Source organism: Lissotriton vulgaris, chromosome 7 (assembly GCF_964263255.1).
Source record: "Lissotriton vulgaris chromosome 7, aLisVul1.2, whole genome shotgun sequence".
NCBI classification, from domain to species: domain Eukaryota; kingdom Metazoa; phylum Chordata; class Amphibia; order Caudata; family Salamandridae; genus Lissotriton; species Lissotriton vulgaris.
In genome coordinates, this window is record NC_141695.1 from 194,644,693 (window position 1) to 194,665,079 (window position 20,387).

Consider the following 20,387-nt stretch of genomic DNA (forward strand, 5'->3'; position numbering starts at 1 on the left):
GCAACAAACTCAGCACTATCTTTCATCACAAGATCTAGCAGATCTGCAACAGCTTTGACACCCAAAACCCACCCATCACTCCTGCCAGCACCACGCGTGACGACGATGGCCCCAACAGATCCTGCTCAACTGGCCCCGCTCACCACAGACGACTCCCTCAAAACCATCATGAACATTCACTCTGGAGCACCCTTAGACTCACGCCTGCACTACATCTTCCACAGAGCCACCCTCACCCATGAACTACGCTGCATCATCAACTGCTCCATCGAGACCACCACCTTCCCTGACAATTGGAAACACGGCAATATCAGCCCCATGCTGAGAATCCATCCACTGAACGGACAGACCTTAAGATTGCAAAACTCTCCGAGTTCATAGAAGCCGACCACGTCCTGGACTCCTCTCAATCCAGCTTCCGAAGCAACCACATTGCTGAGATAGCCCTCCTCGCCACCACCGATGACATCTGAGCCCTTCTCGACCAGGGAGAAACAGCAGCCCTCATCCTCCTGGATCTCATGTCGGCCTTTGACACATCTCCTACCACACCGTACGCACGAGACTCCACGATGCCGGCATCCATAACAAAACCCAGGACTGGATCTGTTTCTTCCTCTCTGGTAGAACACAGAGAGTCAGACTACCACCGGAGATCGAATGGTCAGTCCTCCATGGCTCTTCCCTGAGCCACACCCTCATCAACGTCTACATGGCCCCACTCGCTGCCATAGTTAGGCACCATGGACTCAACATTGTCTCCTATGATGACATCACCCAGCTGATCCTCTCCCTCACAAAGGAGCCCACAATGGCTAGAAACCACTTCCACAATGGGATGAAGGTCATCGCCACCTGGATAAGAGACAGCTGCCTCAAGCTGTACTCCGACAAGACCGAAGTCCTTGTCCTCATTGCTTGGTGGCCCACCATGTTAGGAACCCTTCATACATCCACAGACCACAGTACAAACTCTGCATCATACTGGACTCCTCCCTTACTATGAACCCCCAGATCAACGCCATCTCTATGGCAATGCACATTATGCAGGCCTCATCCAGAAACTCCTCAGGAAACTACTGAATGTTCAAAACGCCTCACCAAACTGGTCCTCAACAACCCCTGCCACAGCCACATCGCTGAATACCTACGAGAACTCAACTGGCTCCCAGTCAACCAAGAGTGACCTTCAAGCTCCTCACACACAACTGCAAAGCCCTCCACAATGCCAGACCAGCGTACCTGAACCACCTATTCTCATTCCAAGTTCCTACCAGACACGTCCGTTCTGCCCAACTGGCCCTTGTCACCGTCCCTCGGATCCGTGAGACCAGGACCAGAAGAAGATCCTTTTTCTACATCACCGCCAAAACCTGGAACACCCTGCCTCTCCACCTGAGGCTGTCAAGTCGCTGACCCAATTCAGGAAGGATCTCAAGACCCGGCTATTCGACTGAACGTCAGCATTCAGTGGGACCTGCAGCCCCCACCTCAACCTCCACCCCCTGCCAGCCCCTTCAGACCCTCACAGGTGAATAGTCACAATTAACAAATGCTGATTGATTGATTGATTGATAGATGACTTTTTGTTAAGAGATCTCCAAAGATTCATCTTCCTATGTGGTACACTAGGGTGGTATCTGAGCATATCCCTCAGGGTTTCATCAAGTTGCACAATTTTCCATTTTATGTCTAGTATTTGATTTAATTCTCATTGTTTACAGTTGTAATCCATGATTATGAAGATGTTATTGTCCACCAATGTTTCCTTTCTGCGAGCAATTTGAAGTTCTTCTCTTTTCCGACTATTGCTCTATGTTCTGCATTCATAAGCACTTCAGGTGGGTCTCCTCAAGTCAGAAACATCATTTGCATTTCTTGTATCTGTTCCTCAAAATTACCGTTCTCTCCGAGCAGTCACCTCTGGATCTTAACATTTCTCCAAAAGGGATACTCCATTAAAACATCTTTAGGTGTGCACTGTGAAGGATACTATTGCATTATGTCGCTTTTCGATGGGCTTTGTTTCACGTCTTTGATAAAATATCTCAACATTAAAAAAGGTTACCTGTTGTCAACTGACAGCATGAATGGAGTTCAGATTATAAGCATTCTGATTCAAAGATAAAAATTAATTGCTCCAAATTATTTCTGTGTCCTTCCAAGATTAGGAAGAGGTCCTCTATAAACCTTGTCCATAATCTTACACGATCTAACATGTTCTGATTTTTATCAGTCCATATTGTTCCTGCTTTCCAGTAGCCCAGAAGCAGATTTGGATAAGTATGGGCAAAAGATGTCTCCATAGCTGTTCCTCACTTTCGTAGTTAGTGGGTTCCATCAAAGATAAATCCATTATGGGTTAAGCAGAAACTAAGCATTTCAATCTACATTTTTGAGTGCTCAATATAAGTCATTGTTCACGCTCTGAGAAAATATTGGCATGCTGTTAAACCATCCTCATGTCTGATTGAGGTGTAAAGTGAAAAGACATCTGTCAATGCCATAATATAGATATCTTACTATTTAATATCCCGTATTTTTGCAAGGCAGTGCATAGAATCCCATAGGGCACCCAGAGAATGGGGGGTTGGGGTTCCCTAGGCCAAAACGGCCCCGGAAAGCCACATGGCCCCCTCCTGTATTAATAAACAAAAAAATAAAAGATCAGGTCCTGGGGAATGGGGTTCTGTTGTAAAGATGATGCGGACAGATGACAGGATACTTCTGGTTGGTTACAAATAGATTTAATGCAGGACAGGTTCACAGGGTTGAAATTGGCCCAGGTAGTCCTCTTCCTCCATTTGGTAATGGCCAGGCCCGGGGAATGGATTCCTGAGATGTCGTAGGGGGACTGCACCCTTTTGTTAACCACTCTGCTAAAGGGCCTCCTGCCATACTACTAGTTGGGGGATGAAGTCCCCTTGGCTGCTGAGGGTCAATGGGACCATGAACTCCTAGTGTTGCGATATGTAAGTACTCCACAGCCATATTGCTGAGATTGTTACAGGCCCCTCCCCCTTTCTTAACCTCTCTGCACAGGGGCCTCTTGGTGCACTACTGGTTGAGGGATACATTCTCCTTGTCTGATGAGGGTTTCAGGGGGCCAAGAACCCCTATGTTTGCGACATGTAAGTCTCCTATTGCTGGGCTGCTGAGACGTCGTCGGAGGCCCCTTTCTCAACCATTCTGTACATGGGCCTCCTGACATACTTCTGGTTGGGGGATGAACTCCTCCTGGCTGCTGAGGATCATTGGGAACCTAGAACCCCTTTTGTTAAGACAAGTAAGTACGCCCCCACAGCCGGGTTTCTGAGATGTAGTCAGAGCCCGACCCTTTCTCAACCACTCTGCACAAGGGCCTCCTGGCACACTACAGTTTGGGGGATAAAGTCCTCTTGACTGCTGAGGGTCGTTAGGGGCCAAGAATCCCTATTGTTGGGATATGTAAGTCCCCCACAGCGGGATTGCTGAGACGGCATCAGAGGCATTACCCCCTATCTCAACCACCCTGCTCAGGGTCCTTCTGGTGTCCTACAGGTTGAGGGATGAACTCCCCTTGGCTGCTGAGCAACGTTGGGGGCCATGAACCCCATATTGTTGTGATAAGTAAGTCCCCTACAACCGGATTGCTGAGCCTTCATCAGAGGCCCCACCCCCTTTCTCAATCACTCTGCACCAAAGCCTACTGGCATACTACTGGTTGGGGGAGGAAATATCCTTCGCTGATGAGGGTCATTGGGGGCCAAGAACCCCAATTGTTGATATAAGTAAGTCCTCCACAGCAGGACTGCTGAAACGTCATCGGAGGTCCCACCCCCTTTTTCAACCACTCTACATAGGGTCCTCCTGGTGCATTACGGATTGGGGGATACATTCCCTTTGGCTGCTGAGAGTCATTAGGGGTCAAGAACCCCTATTGTTGTGACAAGTAAGTCCTCCACAACGGGATTGCTGGTAGGTCATTGGAGGTCCCGCCCCCTTTCTCAGCCACTCTGTAAAGGGGCCTGTTGGTGCATTACTGGGATGAACTCTCCGTAGCTGCTGAGGGTTGCTCAGCTGCTTGCAAGCACCCATCAAGTCTCATCGCACTCCCCGTGCACATGAAATGACATGTTCTCCATGAAACGCAGAGTTGGAGAATCCCGCAAACTTCATTAGCGGACCAGAATTTTACACCCAGGTGTTGAAAAAGCCAATGGTTACAGGGACATTTTTGTTAGGCAATTGAATTTAAAAAACCTTAGAAATTCACTAAAAATTCCAAGGGGTATATTTACAACAAAATGGTGCAGCGCTGCAAGCAATGTAGCTGTGTAGCACTGCGTCATTTAAAAAACAAAAGAAAACGGCACACCTCTGTGTTTTTACTTTCATCTGTGCTGAAAAAGTTGCCTAGCGCCAACGCAGACATCCTTGCGCCATGGTGCAAGGGTGCCTGCATTGCAGTATCACCCCCCCATCAGCAGGACCAGCTTCAATCCAGTGGCACAGCAAGCAAGGGGCCCACGTCTGGGCATACCCATGGCTACTTAGGGCAGACATCGTAAACACAACAAGATGGTGGACAGAGTACTGAAACTTTTCAACCACTCACTCCTAATCAAGAGATCTGGGTTTAATCCATCATTCTTTTGCTCACTAGGCTACCCCAGTTTGGAACCGGCCATATGCAAATCAGTCTTGACCCTGTTCCTTATGTGAACAGTCCAGCCCGAACTGCCTGACCTGGCAGTTTGGGTTGAACTATTCCAATGGGGAGCAGGCTCGAGACTGACTTGCATATGGCTGGGTTTAAACTGGAATATCATGGGGAGCAAATAAAATGAGAAAATATGGATTTAGGCCCAGATCTCTGTACTGGGGTGAATGTTTGACATTGTTCAGGATTCTGTCCATCAATTGTTCTTTTTGTATTTGTCACCCTGAGTGGGACGGTTATGCCCAGATGTGGGTCCCATGATCTTCATGCGACTGGAGTCAAGCTAGCCTGTTGAGGAGAAGGTAGATTTCCGTAGATCAAAGCAGCAGGCTGGACTCACATGGCGAGGTCTTGGTAAAGCTGTTGACAATAGCAGGAAAAAGAGCAGAGAAGGAGGAGCCGGATTTCCACGCCAAAATGGTTGTTGTGGTCGATTGGGAACTGGTCGCTGTCAAGCCGGGTGAAGATTTTTACTTTTGGACGTAAACAGGCTTTTGAAAGTTGAAAACCTCTAGTGGGATGAAGCTTCAGGCTGTAGCTGAAGAGGACTCCACGAGGACGGATAGCATTGTTGAGCGATCCCACTGACTGTGATTTCCCACTGAAAAGAAGAATGTAGCAGGAGCTGCTGCAAAGACAGGTTGACTTGTGATGCACCAGGGGCAGATTAGCTGGCATGTAGGCTCCTGGCCTTCCATCGTTTCTCAGGACAGGTTTTGGTGAAAATCTTTCTAAGTTTACATTTTTTAGGGTTTGACAGGAGCAGCACCCTTAACATCACTTCCAAACGTTCAGAAACTGAAGGCACCACTTGGGTGGCTAGGAGTCGCTCCATCAGAGGCCAGGTGCAGGGTTCAACGTCAATGTAGTTAATTTTGTTCCTTTTGCTCACCCAGGAGGGCAGCCAAGTAGCTCTTGGAGTCACTTCTGGTGGTCCTGGGTTCAAGATGATCCAGTTCTCCTTCAAGCAGCAAGGCAGGACTTTAGCAGCAGGGATGTAGTCTGGTAGCAGCACAATCCTCTGGGGGTTCAGGAATTCTTTCAAAGGACCAGTAGTTTACTTTAAAGGTGTCCTGAGGGTCCAGTATTTTTATGATGCCACCCTTTGAAGTGGGCGGAATCCCTATACCACCCCCACATCTGGCTATGTTAAGTTCTCTCCTATCCCTGCCAAGGCTCCAAGATGTTTGGGTTGACAAAAGACTAGTTTCTGGTTCTTTTGTGTGTGCTGGAGGTAAGCCCTTTGGAGGTGTAAGTGGGACAGGGAACAGCTCCACCCCAGCCATCCTGGCAGGATGGTCCCTCCTGCAAACACCTAGTCCCATTTTAGCTCACTGTCTGGGAGTAATATACAGCTCAAGAGCAAATCATAGTCATGTGACCCAGGATACTGGTAGCAGGCACCAAACTGTTGGGACAAGAAAATGTCAACATTCTGAATTGTGGTTTAGAATCTGCCTTTACAATCAACCCGATGGCTGCTGCCGTCGGCCAACGGTTGTCGCGAGCACTACCTAGGTAGTGCTGCTCACGTCCGTTGCCGACGCGGCCCTACCCGTTCTTTGAACGTTCCACACTGGAGCTGAACGTTCGAAGCAGCCAACGTGTTAAAGAGGATTTTAAATTACAATTTGAGTGTAAACATGATATCTCTACCTGCTTGCAATCCAAAGTTATCACTTATTAAATGTAAATGGGATAACCCAGTGTTATCCAATGGAAGAGATAGGTCTTACAATAGTGAGTGCTGTGCATTGTGACCCGTGTGTAGGCACCAGCGGCCATCATGTAATGGGTTCTCTTAAACCAAAAACATCCCAAAATTGCCGGACATGCGTGAGCAAGAGTCATGATGCTTGTATGTGCATGCAAATGACAAAATAAAAATTGTTAGCAAAGCTAATATGTCAACCTTTTTTTTTTAAAAAAAGGGCCTCTTGGCCTTACCAGTGCTTGTTTCCACGTGGGCAAGGCAGTGCAAGGAAATGACATTACCTAATGCGTATTATTCTTTCAAACAAAGCCACATATTAGAAAAGACACTGGCTTAGGTCACTGGTTTTGGATTTATGAGGACTAGATGTTAGTCAACAAGTGACTGTGGCTATGGTAGCCCTGAACATGTATTACTTGCATGAATCATCCAGGGTGGGGTGCCTGGAAAATGACTGCTGGGTTTCAATGTCCTTCTTGGGTTAGATTTAAGATTTAAGAATGGTTCGTATTGGCTTTCCTTGATTGACTAGATTAATTCACATCAAAATGATTAGTCATTATGTATGTATATCTAAAAGATTTATTTGAAGTTACAAGACATTTCCTGAGAAGAGTTAAACAAATGGATTTCCTTGAGTGAATTACCCTCATATCTAAGCCCAGGTGTTTGTCTGCTGCTAAAACATTGCAGTAGCCCTTTGGAGGAGTAGCTGTGTGGTTGGCATGAGAGAAAGACATACCCAAGAGGCAAAATGGGAGCTCTTCCACCTGGCTTCTACCTCAGAAAGGCCGGGAGGACTGGGGTAGAGTCAGTCACATGTTTTACTTAGTCGTGCCACACCAGTCCATCTGATGTACTTACCTTTCGAGAAATCTCAAGATAAGCAACACACCAGCTAATGATACCTTCCCAGTACCACACACACTCTGGGATGGAGCAACGTTAATACGTTTTTTTTCTAACTAGAAGTTATCATGACAAAAATGTTATTTAACATTTGCTGGTACTTTTGGGCCCTTCCTTCTATTTTTTACACATGCTTTCGTTCTGAAAATCTAATGTTATGGGGCGATAGAGCATATTTTATAATTGTATTTTTTTTAATTATTCTGTGCAGTTTATCTGAATGTGACCCGAGCCTTCCTCATCATCTCCATTGTCTTCCTGGTGCTGGCCGTGAGCATGAAGGTCTCTGCAATCAAGGGTCACAACTTACTAGGGAAAATGAACATGCAGAAGCAGGCGGGCTCCTGGTCCCTCATTGCAGGTGGAGTATGAAATATAAACCTTCATCTTTACCCTTCCAGGGCCACATGTTTAATTCTGGACTACTGTTTTTGAGCATATTTGCAGATGCAGCATTGTAGCAGACTACTGACTACTCCACTCAGCTCCTCCTAAACAACAGAGCCTTTTAGTATTTTGTTCCAGGACCTCCTTGTCCAACTCCTGGCCTTTCCTGTGCTGTCAGTCCCCCATACTGTCCTACTAATGTGTTCCTCCCCTAATCTGAGGCTCTGGTATCCGCGCATTACACCACAGTGCTATATTGCTGCCTTCCAGCAAGGCGCTATAATATTGACCTTCTCCATCGCTTTTGATTCAAATGCTGTCACCCAAACCCGGCTCCCCTGCTGCAAATATCCCTGACACGCTGCACCACTGTTGCAGGAATGTGCTTTTGCACACGGCACTCCCACCCACAGGCTGACAAGTGTCACTCCCTTTCAGTAATACAGGAATGAGACACACTTGCGCAGAGCACTTTACAGTGCTTAGAAAGGACTAAAGAAGGCACGCCTCTTTCACACAAACCCTGAAACTTCTATGGTTGAATACTGAACATTTGCATATAATGGACCATGGGGTGGAACAGATGACTGTGAGTTCATTTAAAGTCACCGCGGTGTACTGATACGAGTTTTGGTGCTTTATTTATTTTCAGTGTTATTATGGGGGTGAAGCTGTTGCAGGACCTCAATAAGTGCTGTACAGTGTAACCTGAAAAGAAAAGACAAAATACAAATTAGGGTTCCCTCACCTCTTCTACGTTTATCTAATAGATAGTGTGATTAGACTATAATCCCTGGGACTGAAAAACCAAAGGCTTTCTTTTGGAGAATGAACCCAAATCACATTAACATTTGTGTAATAATAATGCTAACTTCACAGAAGGTGTTGGTCTAGGTGATGTAAGGTTTAAGACAGAGCTAATGGGAACAGGTAAATCAGCTCATGATGCAACTTGAAACCTGGACCCTAATCCCAGAGACCCACCTTTTCTGCATTGTATCTCAATGTTATGCTAGTAACAATAATAGAGTGCACACAAAAAGGAGTCTCCAGGGGGAGTGAATCCAGGGTGATGTGAAGAGTGAAGATAGTTGGCAGATGCTTGTGGGAGAGTGCCCCAGCAGACTGGATCCAGAAGGTTTGTCTGACAATATTTGAAGCAGGGCTGGATAAGAAGGTTCCCACATACATGTCGCAGTGTGTATTTGTGAAACCATTGTCATAGAATCAGAACAAGCATTGCAAAGGCAGTATGTCTTGCTTATAAATGAAAGCTTTTCAGTCATTGGTGGGTTTACTCACGCAGTAAGTTATCAAACACTCATTCTGTTATTCATCCTTACACCTGTGTATCTACTCACCCTCCCACATACTTATTCTCGCTTTCACCCACTTACGCAATCACAGGACAAAACACACAAACTCAACAAGATAAAAAAAAATACTGCTGCCTAAACACTCAGAGACATCATAATACATTGCATGTCCCAAACAGACACAAACACTCTGAGTCACAATAATACACAACACAACTGTTTTGCTGTGAGATGTCCACGACATCTCACAGCAAAAGCAGCAGTGGGCCAACCAAGCCCAGGGTGTGAGCTCTACTTTTGTGTGTTGATTTATGGTGATTGTCAGGTGTGTGTTATTTTCCTCAGATGTAATTGGAAGAGATCTCTGCCCATGTGACTTAGAACTATATTTGGCCAATTTACACCTAGAAATGCCAGTAGTCCTGCTAGCCGTAACTCCACAGACTTATTTATTCTAACCACGTTTTATGGAGAGTCCGGCATGTGGGTCTACTAATATGCATTCACGTTCCCTTCTCTTTGAATTCAGTCTAGGCAGAGGTTTAAGCCAAGGCATGTGCATACATCTACATGTGCAAAAGTCACCTTAGCTAGAGTTACCTGTTTCAGTTGCTTCCACAGACTTCTTCCCGTTAAATAACCTGTGCATGTAGTAACCTGGAAGTGTCCCCAAGAAGCACATCAGTTACAGAGAGAACCCAGAATGTTCTGACCCCTCCGTAGCATGGATGAGGAACATAGCCAAACCATCTCACTGTGAGGAGGAAAACATGGTGGCCATCTTGTGGCTTCTATGCTCATCTCCAAGGCTCTATGTGTAAATCTATGTTTATCTTCAACATATTTAAACCTATTATATTGCTGTAAAAATACATTGCTTTATAGGGCAGTCCAGCACTGGTGGATGTCTCTATTTCTATTGGCTCAAATGGAAACCTCTTTCCCTTGAATGGTTTTTAACCTGGCTGTGTTTTTTAGATGTTTATCTGTGTAGTTGCTGTGAATTCAAGAACCTGTACAGGTTAGCATACTGTTCTTTGGTCTATGAAGTGTGTCCTAGACTAAGGACCGCTGTAAAGTCATTTGCATTCACCAATCGGTCAATCAGTCAGGTTTCCTATATAGCACGACTACTCACCCGTATGGGTCTCAAGGTGCTCTGGATGGGGGGGACAGCTGGTCCGCCAGAGGCGCGGTGGGTCAGTCGAAGAACCAGGAGTATAATGTGCTTGCGGGCTCTTCTGATACCACCCACATGGGCAGAAAAGATTGACTTCTGATCAGATACCTTTTCTCCACCAGGTGTGTTTACTGTGATCGGCATGTCTGTGTTCACCGTGACGTCTGGCATCAATCCTCGAACGGGTTACTACTCATGGTCCTATGCATTGGGCTGGGTCTCAGCAGCCGTAAGCCTCGTGGCAGGTGAGTCTTCAACCTTAATCCTTCTATGCCCAGGGGTGGATATAAAGGGGGCTGATATTCAGTGAAGGCCTTTGCTTAATTCAGACTTTAACAAAAGAGAGAGCCTGAGAAAAACAAATATTGTGTTCTGTGTAAAGCACCCCTATTTGACTACTACCAAGAACCTGTTCTCCCCATCCCTTTTCACTTAGAGTTTTTCACCGCGTTAGGTTATGGTCACTTCACTGGGGCTCACCAAATCACATATGAATTGTTTATATTGTAAATACTTCACACTTTAAGAAATACTGTTTGTGGTGATTACTGGGACTACTAAATTAAACCTTACTCACTTCGGCTGAAGTGAGCACTACTCTGATAGTTTGTCGTGTGGTATTTTTTAAAAATAAAACTTGATAAATATATTTTTTTAAAATGTGGAAAACTGCCTTGACCCCAGTTAAATAAGGTCTCATTTTGACTGCTTATGTCTTTTGATTAATTCAAGCAAGTTATACTTTCTTGCTGAAGTTGTATCTTTTTGATAAATGAGTTGCTTGTGAGCAGTGGTCCTTGCTCCTTTGCTTAATTCAGGGCAGCTCTTCTGATTCCCAGTGGAGCTACAGAATGAGTACTTTTACCTTTATGAGTTGGGATTGTTTGAGAGAATATAACTGACTGTCACTATCTATGTGCAGGTGGGTGAGTGAATACATGCAACTGAATTTGTTGGTGTATTTCAGTGAGTCAGTGTGTGGATTACTTTGCACACTTCATGCCTATGTTGCGTATAAAGTCTAACTAAATACAATGGATAGGTGCTTGGATACATGTACAGTTTAAAAAAAAAGAAATACTCCTGTTATAAACAATATTAGATCTTGTCTCTACAACACAAAATAAATAGATAATAATGTAATTGAATCCAATCCAATCCAAAAATTCTTTATTTCGGCCTTTCAGACCATAAAAGATACAATAAAAACTTTCAGCATTTAAAAGAGATCCACTTACAATTAAAACAGGCCAATGTACATTTCATAAAAATACATTTCCTTGGAGAATCTGGTCATGAGTGGGAGTAAACATTATAGTTCATATCAGTGTTCAGTCTTTTACTAGTTTACTTCTTATTTGTCACATAGCCATTATAAACTTGGCAACGGCAAAGACTATGTGAGGCAGGGTACTTGTTTTCAGTATTCTGTACGAGTGTGAATGGCTCCTTATGCCCAAGTTCCTACACAATGGCGCTAGCCAATATTTCCTTTGTCTAGTGTAAGCTGGGCAGAAAAACAGAACATAAATTTCCTCCTCATCATGTTTACTGCACCCCGGACAGATCTTATCATTCCTCATTGTCCATTTCCAGGTAAAGGTTTTGATCGGCAGGGTGCCTAACCTCCATTGGATTAACAATTTTCTAGCTAAAATGGAGAAAATAATGTCCATAAAACCTTCGAATTGATAAGAATTTTGGGAATCCAAAAATTGATCAGTTAAAATACCATTATTGGGTGCACACATCAGAGAAGCTAGACTTTTCTCCTTGTATACTTCGACCAGTCTTTTGCGAGGGACCCTTTGGCAACCTTGTTCAGGAAGCTCCCATAGCTCAGGGAGTCTCAGGCGGTACAGTTCTCTCTTTATGAAGGCCAACCACGGGATTCTGTCACGCTGGTTCAGATTCATTACATGGATAAGGTCTTGCCTGTAGTGTGCAAGCTCACCGGTGGTCCAGAGCCTGTGCCAAAATCTTAGCGGTTTTAGTTCCAGATCCTCGCCTATCGAGGGGAGGCCCACATCTAGTCTTAAAGGGAGCAAAGGTGTGCCACGGGGAGGGCCAGGAGACGTCTGAGGAAGTTGTTTTCTACTCTGACAAGTTCTGTCCCAGCTCTATACCCCCATAACTCACTACCATAGGATGCGGCCGCTTTGGCTTGGGTTTTATACATCTCTACTGCCGGGCTAATAGGTTTGTAGGTAGAAGTGTTTGCAACCTTCAAAATAGCCCCCGACAATTGGGACAACTTTAGCCGGGATCTGGCTATCTGGGGGTCCCAAGATAAGTTCTCATGTAGGGTAACCCCCAGGTACTGGAACGTTTTTACCCTTTCCAGTCTTGCTGAAACCAGTGTCGGATTTGGTCTGGTTTTATGGGAGGGGTTGAATATCATGAATTTGGTCTTTTCTGTGTTGATCTCTAGACCGTGTTGGCTACAGAAAAGACCAAACCTGTCCAATATCCTTTGGATCCCCATCGGGGATTTGGAAAGCAGGAGGGTATCGTCGGCAAACATAATGGCCGGTACCCTCCTGCCTGCCAACAGCGAAGCGTCATTGTCCCTAACATTGTCGAGATGGGATATGACACTGTTAACTAAAAGGCAAAACAGGGTTGGCACCAATAAGCAACCCTGTCTTACCCCTCCGAGAACTGGGATACTAGATGGCAACGTTCCATCCCTCCCACACCTAACCTGTGCAAAGTTGCTGTCATGGAGCCTAATTATGGCATGTAGTAGATGGGTAGGAACACCCAGCTCCTTTAGGACCTCCCATACTTTCTTGCAGGGACCAAGTTGAAGGCGGACCTCAGGTCCACGAACTCCATGTACAGCCTCCCCACCTCGATCCTCACAGTTTTCCAATAGAGGAGAACGAGGCGGAAAATCTGATCCATGGTGGACGTTTTTTTCCTGAAGCCCGCCTGGAGGGGACTCAGAATTTAATTTTCCTCCATCCAGTCTAGAAGGTGGTCCAGGAGAAGGCGGGAAAATAATTTTTGGGGGACATCTATAAGGCTGATCGGCCTGTAGTTGGCTGGGAGCAGAGGAGAGCCCTTTTTGAAGATAGGTACTATCTCTGCCCCCAGCCAAGTACAGGGGATCTCCATACCTCCCGCGATGGAATTAAAGAGGATGAGGAGGTACGGGCCCCAGATCTCTGGATGGTGTCTAAAAAGATCGCCAGACAATCTGTTCTAGTCCAGGGCTTTCCCCAATGCCAGTCTCTCTATTGCACTGACCACCTCACCCAGGGTAAATTCCAGTCCAACTACAGGATTGGGTAAGAAATCAGAGGCCACATCATTAGCAAATTCAGGGGTATCTTGGCACAATTTGCTAAAATGGGCTTCCCAAACAGATGCTGCTATGTTTGGCTCCACTGCAGTTTTAGGTCCTCCAGAGCCAGTATTTACCAAGGACCAAAATGTTCTGGAATCCCTCGCTTCTAGTGCTAGGGAAAGGTCCTGCCATCTGTTCCAGTCCCATTCAGACTTTGCTTGGGCCATGGCTTCCCTGTATTTCCGCCTAAGCTCTACTACCTTACCCTTATCAGTACCTGCTTTTATTGTGGCTATTAGCTCTGTCTCGATCTTTTTACAGGAAGAATTGTACCAAGTTGAGGTTCGGGTCTTTTTCTTCCTTGGCACTACCACCGGGTAGAAAACCTCGCCTAGGGTTCCCACTAAGTCTACATGAATTTGAGCTAGTTTCTCGTTAAAATCTGGGGGTCTAGGCTGGTTGATTAGTGCATCCATTTCATTTAGCTTGGGGAGTGCTAGTTCATAGATTTTACTTATACTCTCTTTTGAGTTTACCAATTTCCCCCACTTTACCCTGCGTCTGTTGGAACTAAGAACCAGATTCCCTGGGTCTTCACTGGAATCGACGGATAGTGACCCAACAACAGGTGTGGGGTGCACCATGTCCAGTAAAAGTGCGTTGTGATCAATGTCTGTTCTTTCAATTACCCTAAAATCCTGAACCTTGGACCACAGGCCTGTGTCTACAAAAATGTAGTCCAGCCGCGATTCATGGTCCTTCCTATTGAAGGTACATGATGAAGGGGTGTCAGAAGGGGTACGCCCATTGCAAGCCCTCAGCGCAAAGTTTAATGTCAGGGACATAATTTGCACTGCAAGAGGGGACCAAGATTTGGGATGGGGGGATTGGCATGGCGGGACACCCCAGTAATCGTCTTCAGCAGTTAGGGCGCCCTCCTTCAGACCTTCCAAGGGTTCGAAGTGACAGTTAAAATCTCCGCCCAACACTATCTTACAGTCGATGGGGAGTTGACCAAGGAATGACGAAAGATCATCGAGTATAGGTGATTCCATGGATGCACTAACTGGGCGAGAGTACACATTAATGATTGCCAAATTGAAGGCATTGGGTCATTTAAGTATAACGCATTGTATGTCCTGCGAGAAAGTAGATACATTCTCCGCATTACACCCAATATGACTAGCTACTCAGACCGCCAAACCACCTGAGGGCCTCCCTCTACCACTCCACTCCACTTGGCTTTAATTTCGAAGACTGCATATCCTGCTCTACACAGGGGTTCCCTGGCCCAGGTCTCTTGGAAAAGAAAGATGTCACTGCTGTCTACTAAGGAACCCCAGTCATTTGTATCTAATTTATTGGCAATACCCACCACATTCCAGGAGAGAACCTTCAAGGTTCCAGCTGGAAGTTTTGGTCCCAACCCCCCGGTTATCTCGGGTACGGTGTCCAACGGTGCAACATCGGTCCCTTGCAGTGTTGTTTCCAAGGTAGGTGGAACTGCGGGTGTTAAATTGGGGTCAGATGGAACTGCGGGTGTTAAATTAGGACCAGGTGGGCTCGGAAGTAAGTTATTTACCTGACCCCGGGAGCTAGTAGAAATTAAGCTCTCCCGGGGAGATGCGTCAGATTCTCGAGTGATGGTATCAATTGTACCTTTCCCTGCCCCCTGTCCCGCAGTTTCCTCAGAGATACTTTGGAAGTGCCCAGAAGATGCACCCCGCTGGAGTCAGTCAACCTGATCAAGGCAACTGAATCTGTTGAATCTGAACGGGGATGTCATTGCGGGTTGGCCTGTATCTTGACCCATCGACAGCAAAACCCACCCTTGTCCAGCCATCGTCCCTCCTCATAGTCAAGTCACGTACATTAGGATAGAAATACGACAGAGGGACCAATTCTATGGATGTGTTACCTGAGCTCCCAAGCCAATTACAAATGTAGGTAGCAACCTGTGGACTCTTGAAGCTTACAATTATACAATCCCCCGCACTTTTCTTGGCAGTGTACTCCCCCATGGAACCCTTCTAACCATAAGTACTTCTCCTCTTATATTAGGGGGTAAGGGCCTTTGGGCATTTAACCAGCTAATAACTTTATTGTGTAGGGAATCATAGGATTCCACCACGTTGCTGGAAAGCTCTGGTACCCCCATCAGAATCACAGTGTAGGCCACCGCATCAGGGGGCAGGTTAACTGCTTTTCGCCGGTTGAAAGAACTAGCTGACCGGTTTGGGCAGTTAGCTGTTTCATTAGATGGTCTCTCCTGTCCAGATGAACTGGCCAAAGCGGGCGGCTTTGATCTCCTGGCAGTTGGTATCAGAGGCAATAGCCTAGGAAGGGGTACAGGGGCAGGTTGTGGCGTAATTATTTCAGACTGGTAATGGAAAAATATTGCTTTTTCTACCATGTTCCATGCATTTTTGTCATTTTAATAACTGTTGTTTGTCTTAAACAGCCAATAATGCTACTTTGTGAAATAACCTGAGCTCCATCACAGACCCCAAACAGGTAAAGAAATGGGATAACTTTGACACTTTAAGGGAAGCACATAGGTGGCAATCACAGCACAAGGAGATGAGCTGGAAGTCAGTTCAGGCAGGAACAAAAAATAAGGTAGAACAGTAAAACATTTATGACTGCTACCTTCGAGGAGGCACCAACTCTATTTCCTGTGGAGTGGCAGATGGTACCAAGTCTGTGGCGTCTGGCACCTAACAATGGTTGCAAATCATACTATCTGAAAGACATAGTTACAGGTCATTGAGGAGTGATCTTGTATGTAAGTGTCTGGAACAAATACTAATTCCCTCTGCCTTTAGAAAGGAAATAGTGTTTACAATTGATCTATTCGTGATACCTCCCGTACAAGCCTTGAGTTCTTTATTTTGCTTTGCTGGATCAGCATGACTTATGATCACCCAAAAACAACATGCACAGTGCTAGAGGAGACTACACTTCATCTACAGCTCATCTAGAGACTGACAGCCATTGGGTTGGACTTGGTCCGAGAATCTATATAGTTTTTCTCAATAGGTTACACAACTTTGATAACTGTTTGTACAGAAGCACAGCTCCAACATAAAATATTAACTAAGGTTACCTGAGAAGTAGGAAAGGGAAACAAGTGTACCTTTCAGAAGACAAAGTGTAAGCCAGAGGGGATACAAAAACAGAGCTTACCAAGAAAACAGCTAAGCATTTTCTGGCTGCTAACAATAGAATTGATGACCTACAAACCACAGTGACAGACAATGCACATGATAAAGCAAAACTAGGACTTAATGTCCAGACCTTAAATACAGTACAACCTGTACTAACAGCGAAATAGAAACATGATGAAAAGCAATCAATTTAAAGGTGTATTAGATTCAGAGGAATTCCCGAACCAATTTCAAATGAAGTTCTGATTATTCAGATCTAAATCCAATTTTCTAATAATCTTCAAGATCCTGAAAGGCCTGAAATAGAACTAGATTATACTCAATACTCAATTGTTCAACCATGAAAGAAGATCTGCATACTGCCTAAAAATCATCAGAGGGGATACATTGATCAGAAAAGAGACATGCTCTGAATGTCTTTATGAAGTACAAAAAACCGCCACGAATGGCAGAGCACACTGCTCACTGTGCAAATTTAGTCCAGAGGGACTCTCTCTTTAAATCATCAAAATTATTAAAAAACCATTAATTATTCAACACAATTATTCAAACACATTGTAATTCCGCTATTCATGCAAATATTTAATATATGTACTGAGTGTATGTTAAGGTTTCCTTGTTCAAACAATAACAAAACACATATCACTGGTTCATTCAAATCATGAAAACCAATACATTCTGCTAAACATTGCAGTGCAATCGTCCATACAAGTGGTTAATTAAGAAACATTTTGAAACATTTTATGGTGTGCCAAATGCATTTCGGGACTGAGGTGTCCCTTCCTCAGGGGCAATCTGTAAATGCAAAAAACTTTGTTTCAGGATAAACAGAAAAATACTAACACTATACAACAAATTACTAATGCTGTAAGTGATGACCAATCCTATGGCGGGTCATGATCAACTATCATGTCATACATCACCAATTTTAAATGTGCTAGTCCAGCTTGAACTATTTTGCGATGGATATAGTGCGCTTCCAACCCCTCTTACTTACAGTTAGCTGAATGTCTTTATAACAGGTTTAAAGAGCTGTGCACATCTCTGAAGTGGTCAGAGCACTATGGATGTTGTTATTTTTTAGTGAAAAGCTCTCTCTACCTATCGTTTTTTAACATGGTTTTGTGTTAAAACCTATGCGAGGTTGCTTGGGAACACTTATGTGCCACCCATGGAATGCCCCATTGTTTGAAAGCACTACTTTGTATTACTTTGGGGCTGCTTTTCAGTGCAAATAATGTTTAGTGCTGGAACAAATTCCAAATCAACAGTTTGAAGTTGTTTGCGTCCCTTTTGTGATGCAAACCCAGTGCACATTTCTAGTAAATCTGCTCATTGTATTCTACCACCTGTGGCCCTTGTGTTTGCATTGTTTAATATTATGTCTGGTGACAAGTTGTGAATATAAAACAAAATATCCCTGAAACCATAAAACAGACTATTACTTTAGCTTTATGAGTCCTTTTTATTAACTAAGGGCTTTAAACAATTTCTCATATATTTTTTATCTGTTTTGGGGATCCTTAAACCAAATATATTTTGAACATACCCTTAGAATTGTGTTGCAAATGTAGCTATCATTACAATACTTACATAAATACAGTACAAACAGTGCAATAAACAACAACATACAATTTTGTTAGCATTTGAAACATATACATATTTACATATTCTCTTTTTCAGGAACCATTTTTGTCCTACACATTCTTTATCACTGTTGGAACATTTCCTTATTTGGTCCTCAACTAAGACAATTTTATACTCAATTTGAAAGACTCAAAGAATAGAGTTTGAGTTCTCAGAAAAGTTCTCTATGGAGTATGTTTTATGTCCATATGTACTCTGAACCTCTCAATTATAGAATGCCAACGCGTTTCGACCTTTGTTGGGGCAGACCACAACAGATTGCTTATGTGAAGGGCTTCATCAGGGCGAGATTTTCACGTAGGACATTATGCCAGTTCCTTATTCTTTTTGGTGCTGGAAATGTTTGGTGGCAGTGTGTCACAGCCTGTTCTGATTGGGTTCACACTGGTCTTAGTCTCAGTTCTGCTTTTTTGTGTTTCTTTTACTGGTCAAAAACTGTTTTGTGATTCCTTAAGGGTATTACGTTCTCCTTCAAGGGTCCTGAGCGCGAGGGTCCTATCTACTCTTTCCCGCATACCGCAAGATGCTGTTATTCCGTTTGTTTTAGACTCAAGTTGTGGCATTGATGAGCACAGATTTGTTTTGGGCAGATGGTTGAGGAGTTGTGTTAAGAGCTCAGTGTGAAATATGATGCAGTAGACTACATTAGATATCAATTCAGCTCTTGTTTGCTCTACTTATGGGCAATGTCAGTGGGTGAGGGTTCACTGGAGAAAGGCCATTACAAGATTCCCAGGACCGCAATGTTGTTTGGAGAGTTAAGTGGAGCTTAGAGTAGACGATAGCAACAAACATCCTTAGATTAAGCACACTGGATGGTTGTCTTTCAGGATGTGATGTCAATTGAAGTGTAGCAAATTGAAATGTATGCCTTCCAGAAACAGGAACCAGGATATCAGCCTTGCTGCTCCATTCATACAGAGCTGTCTTTCATCCAATGTGTATTCCAGGATGTGGTGGTATTGACTTAGATTTAAATTGGAAGTGGATTTATCAATGTTGGAACATTTCCTTATTGGGTCCTCAACTAAGACAATCTTATACTCAGTTTGAAAGACTCAAAGAATAGAGTTTGAGTTCTCAGAAAAGTTCTCTATGGAGTATGTTTTATGTCCATATTTACTCTGAATCTCTCAATTATAGAATGCCAACGCGTTTCGACCTTTGTTGGGGCAGACCACAACAGATTGCTTATGTGAAGGGCTTCATCAGGGCGAGATTTTCACGTAGGACATTATGCCAGTTCCTTATTCTTTTTGGTGCTGGAAATGTTTGGTGGCAGTGTGTCACAGCCTGTTCTGATTGGGTTCACACTGGTCTTAGACTCAGTCCTGCTTTTATGTGTTTCTTTTACTGGTCAAAAACTGTTTTGTGATTCCTCAAGGGTATTACGTTCTCCTTCGAGGGTCCTCAGGGCTAGGGTCCTATCTACTCTTTCCCGCATACCGCAAGATGCTGTTATTCCGTTTGTTTTAGACTCAAGTTGTGGCATTGATGAGCACAGATTTGTTTTGGGCAGATGGTTGAGGAGTTGTGTAGTTGTGTTAAGAGCTCAGTGTGAAATATGATGCAGTAGACTACATTAGATATCAATTCAGCTCTTTTTTGCTCTACTTATGGGCAATGTCAGTGGGTGAGGGTTCACTGGAGAAAGGCCATTACAAGATTCCCAGGACCGCAATGTTGTTTGGAGAGCTAAGTGGAGCTTAGAGTAGACGATAGCAACAAACATCCTTACATTCAGCACACTGGATGGTTGTCTTTCCGGGTGTGATGTCAATTGAAGTGTAGCAAATTGAAATGTATGCCTTCCAGAAACAGGAACCAGGATATCAGCCTTGCTGCTCCATTCATACAGAGCGGTCTTTCATCCAATGTGTATTCCAGGATGTGGTGGTATTGACTTAGATTTAAATTGGAAGTGGATTTGATTGGAGTGCATACTTTATTATCCACATTATGTTGCTCAAGGAGTTATCCCACTGGGTGCATGTAAATATTAAAAAAGCTGGTCAAATAAGTCCTCATGTGACACTTTATATAACAACTTGTGTGCTAAAAGAAAGAGAAAAT

The 20,387-nt window shown here is 44.3% G+C and overlaps 1 protein-coding gene across 1 annotated transcript in view; it reads left to right on the top strand.

The window, feature by feature from the left end:
- The window catches only part of LOC147701170 (claudin domain-containing protein 2-like), a 52,086-nt gene that overhangs the window by 23,317 nt on the left and 8,382 nt on the right, over positions 1-20,387 (top strand). Inside the window, 2 exon segments of the mRNA XM_086929930.1 lie at positions 7,537-7,686; positions 10,331-10,453. Of these exon segments, the coding sequence (XP_086786056.1) occupies positions 7,537-7,686; positions 10,331-10,453 (273 nt within the window).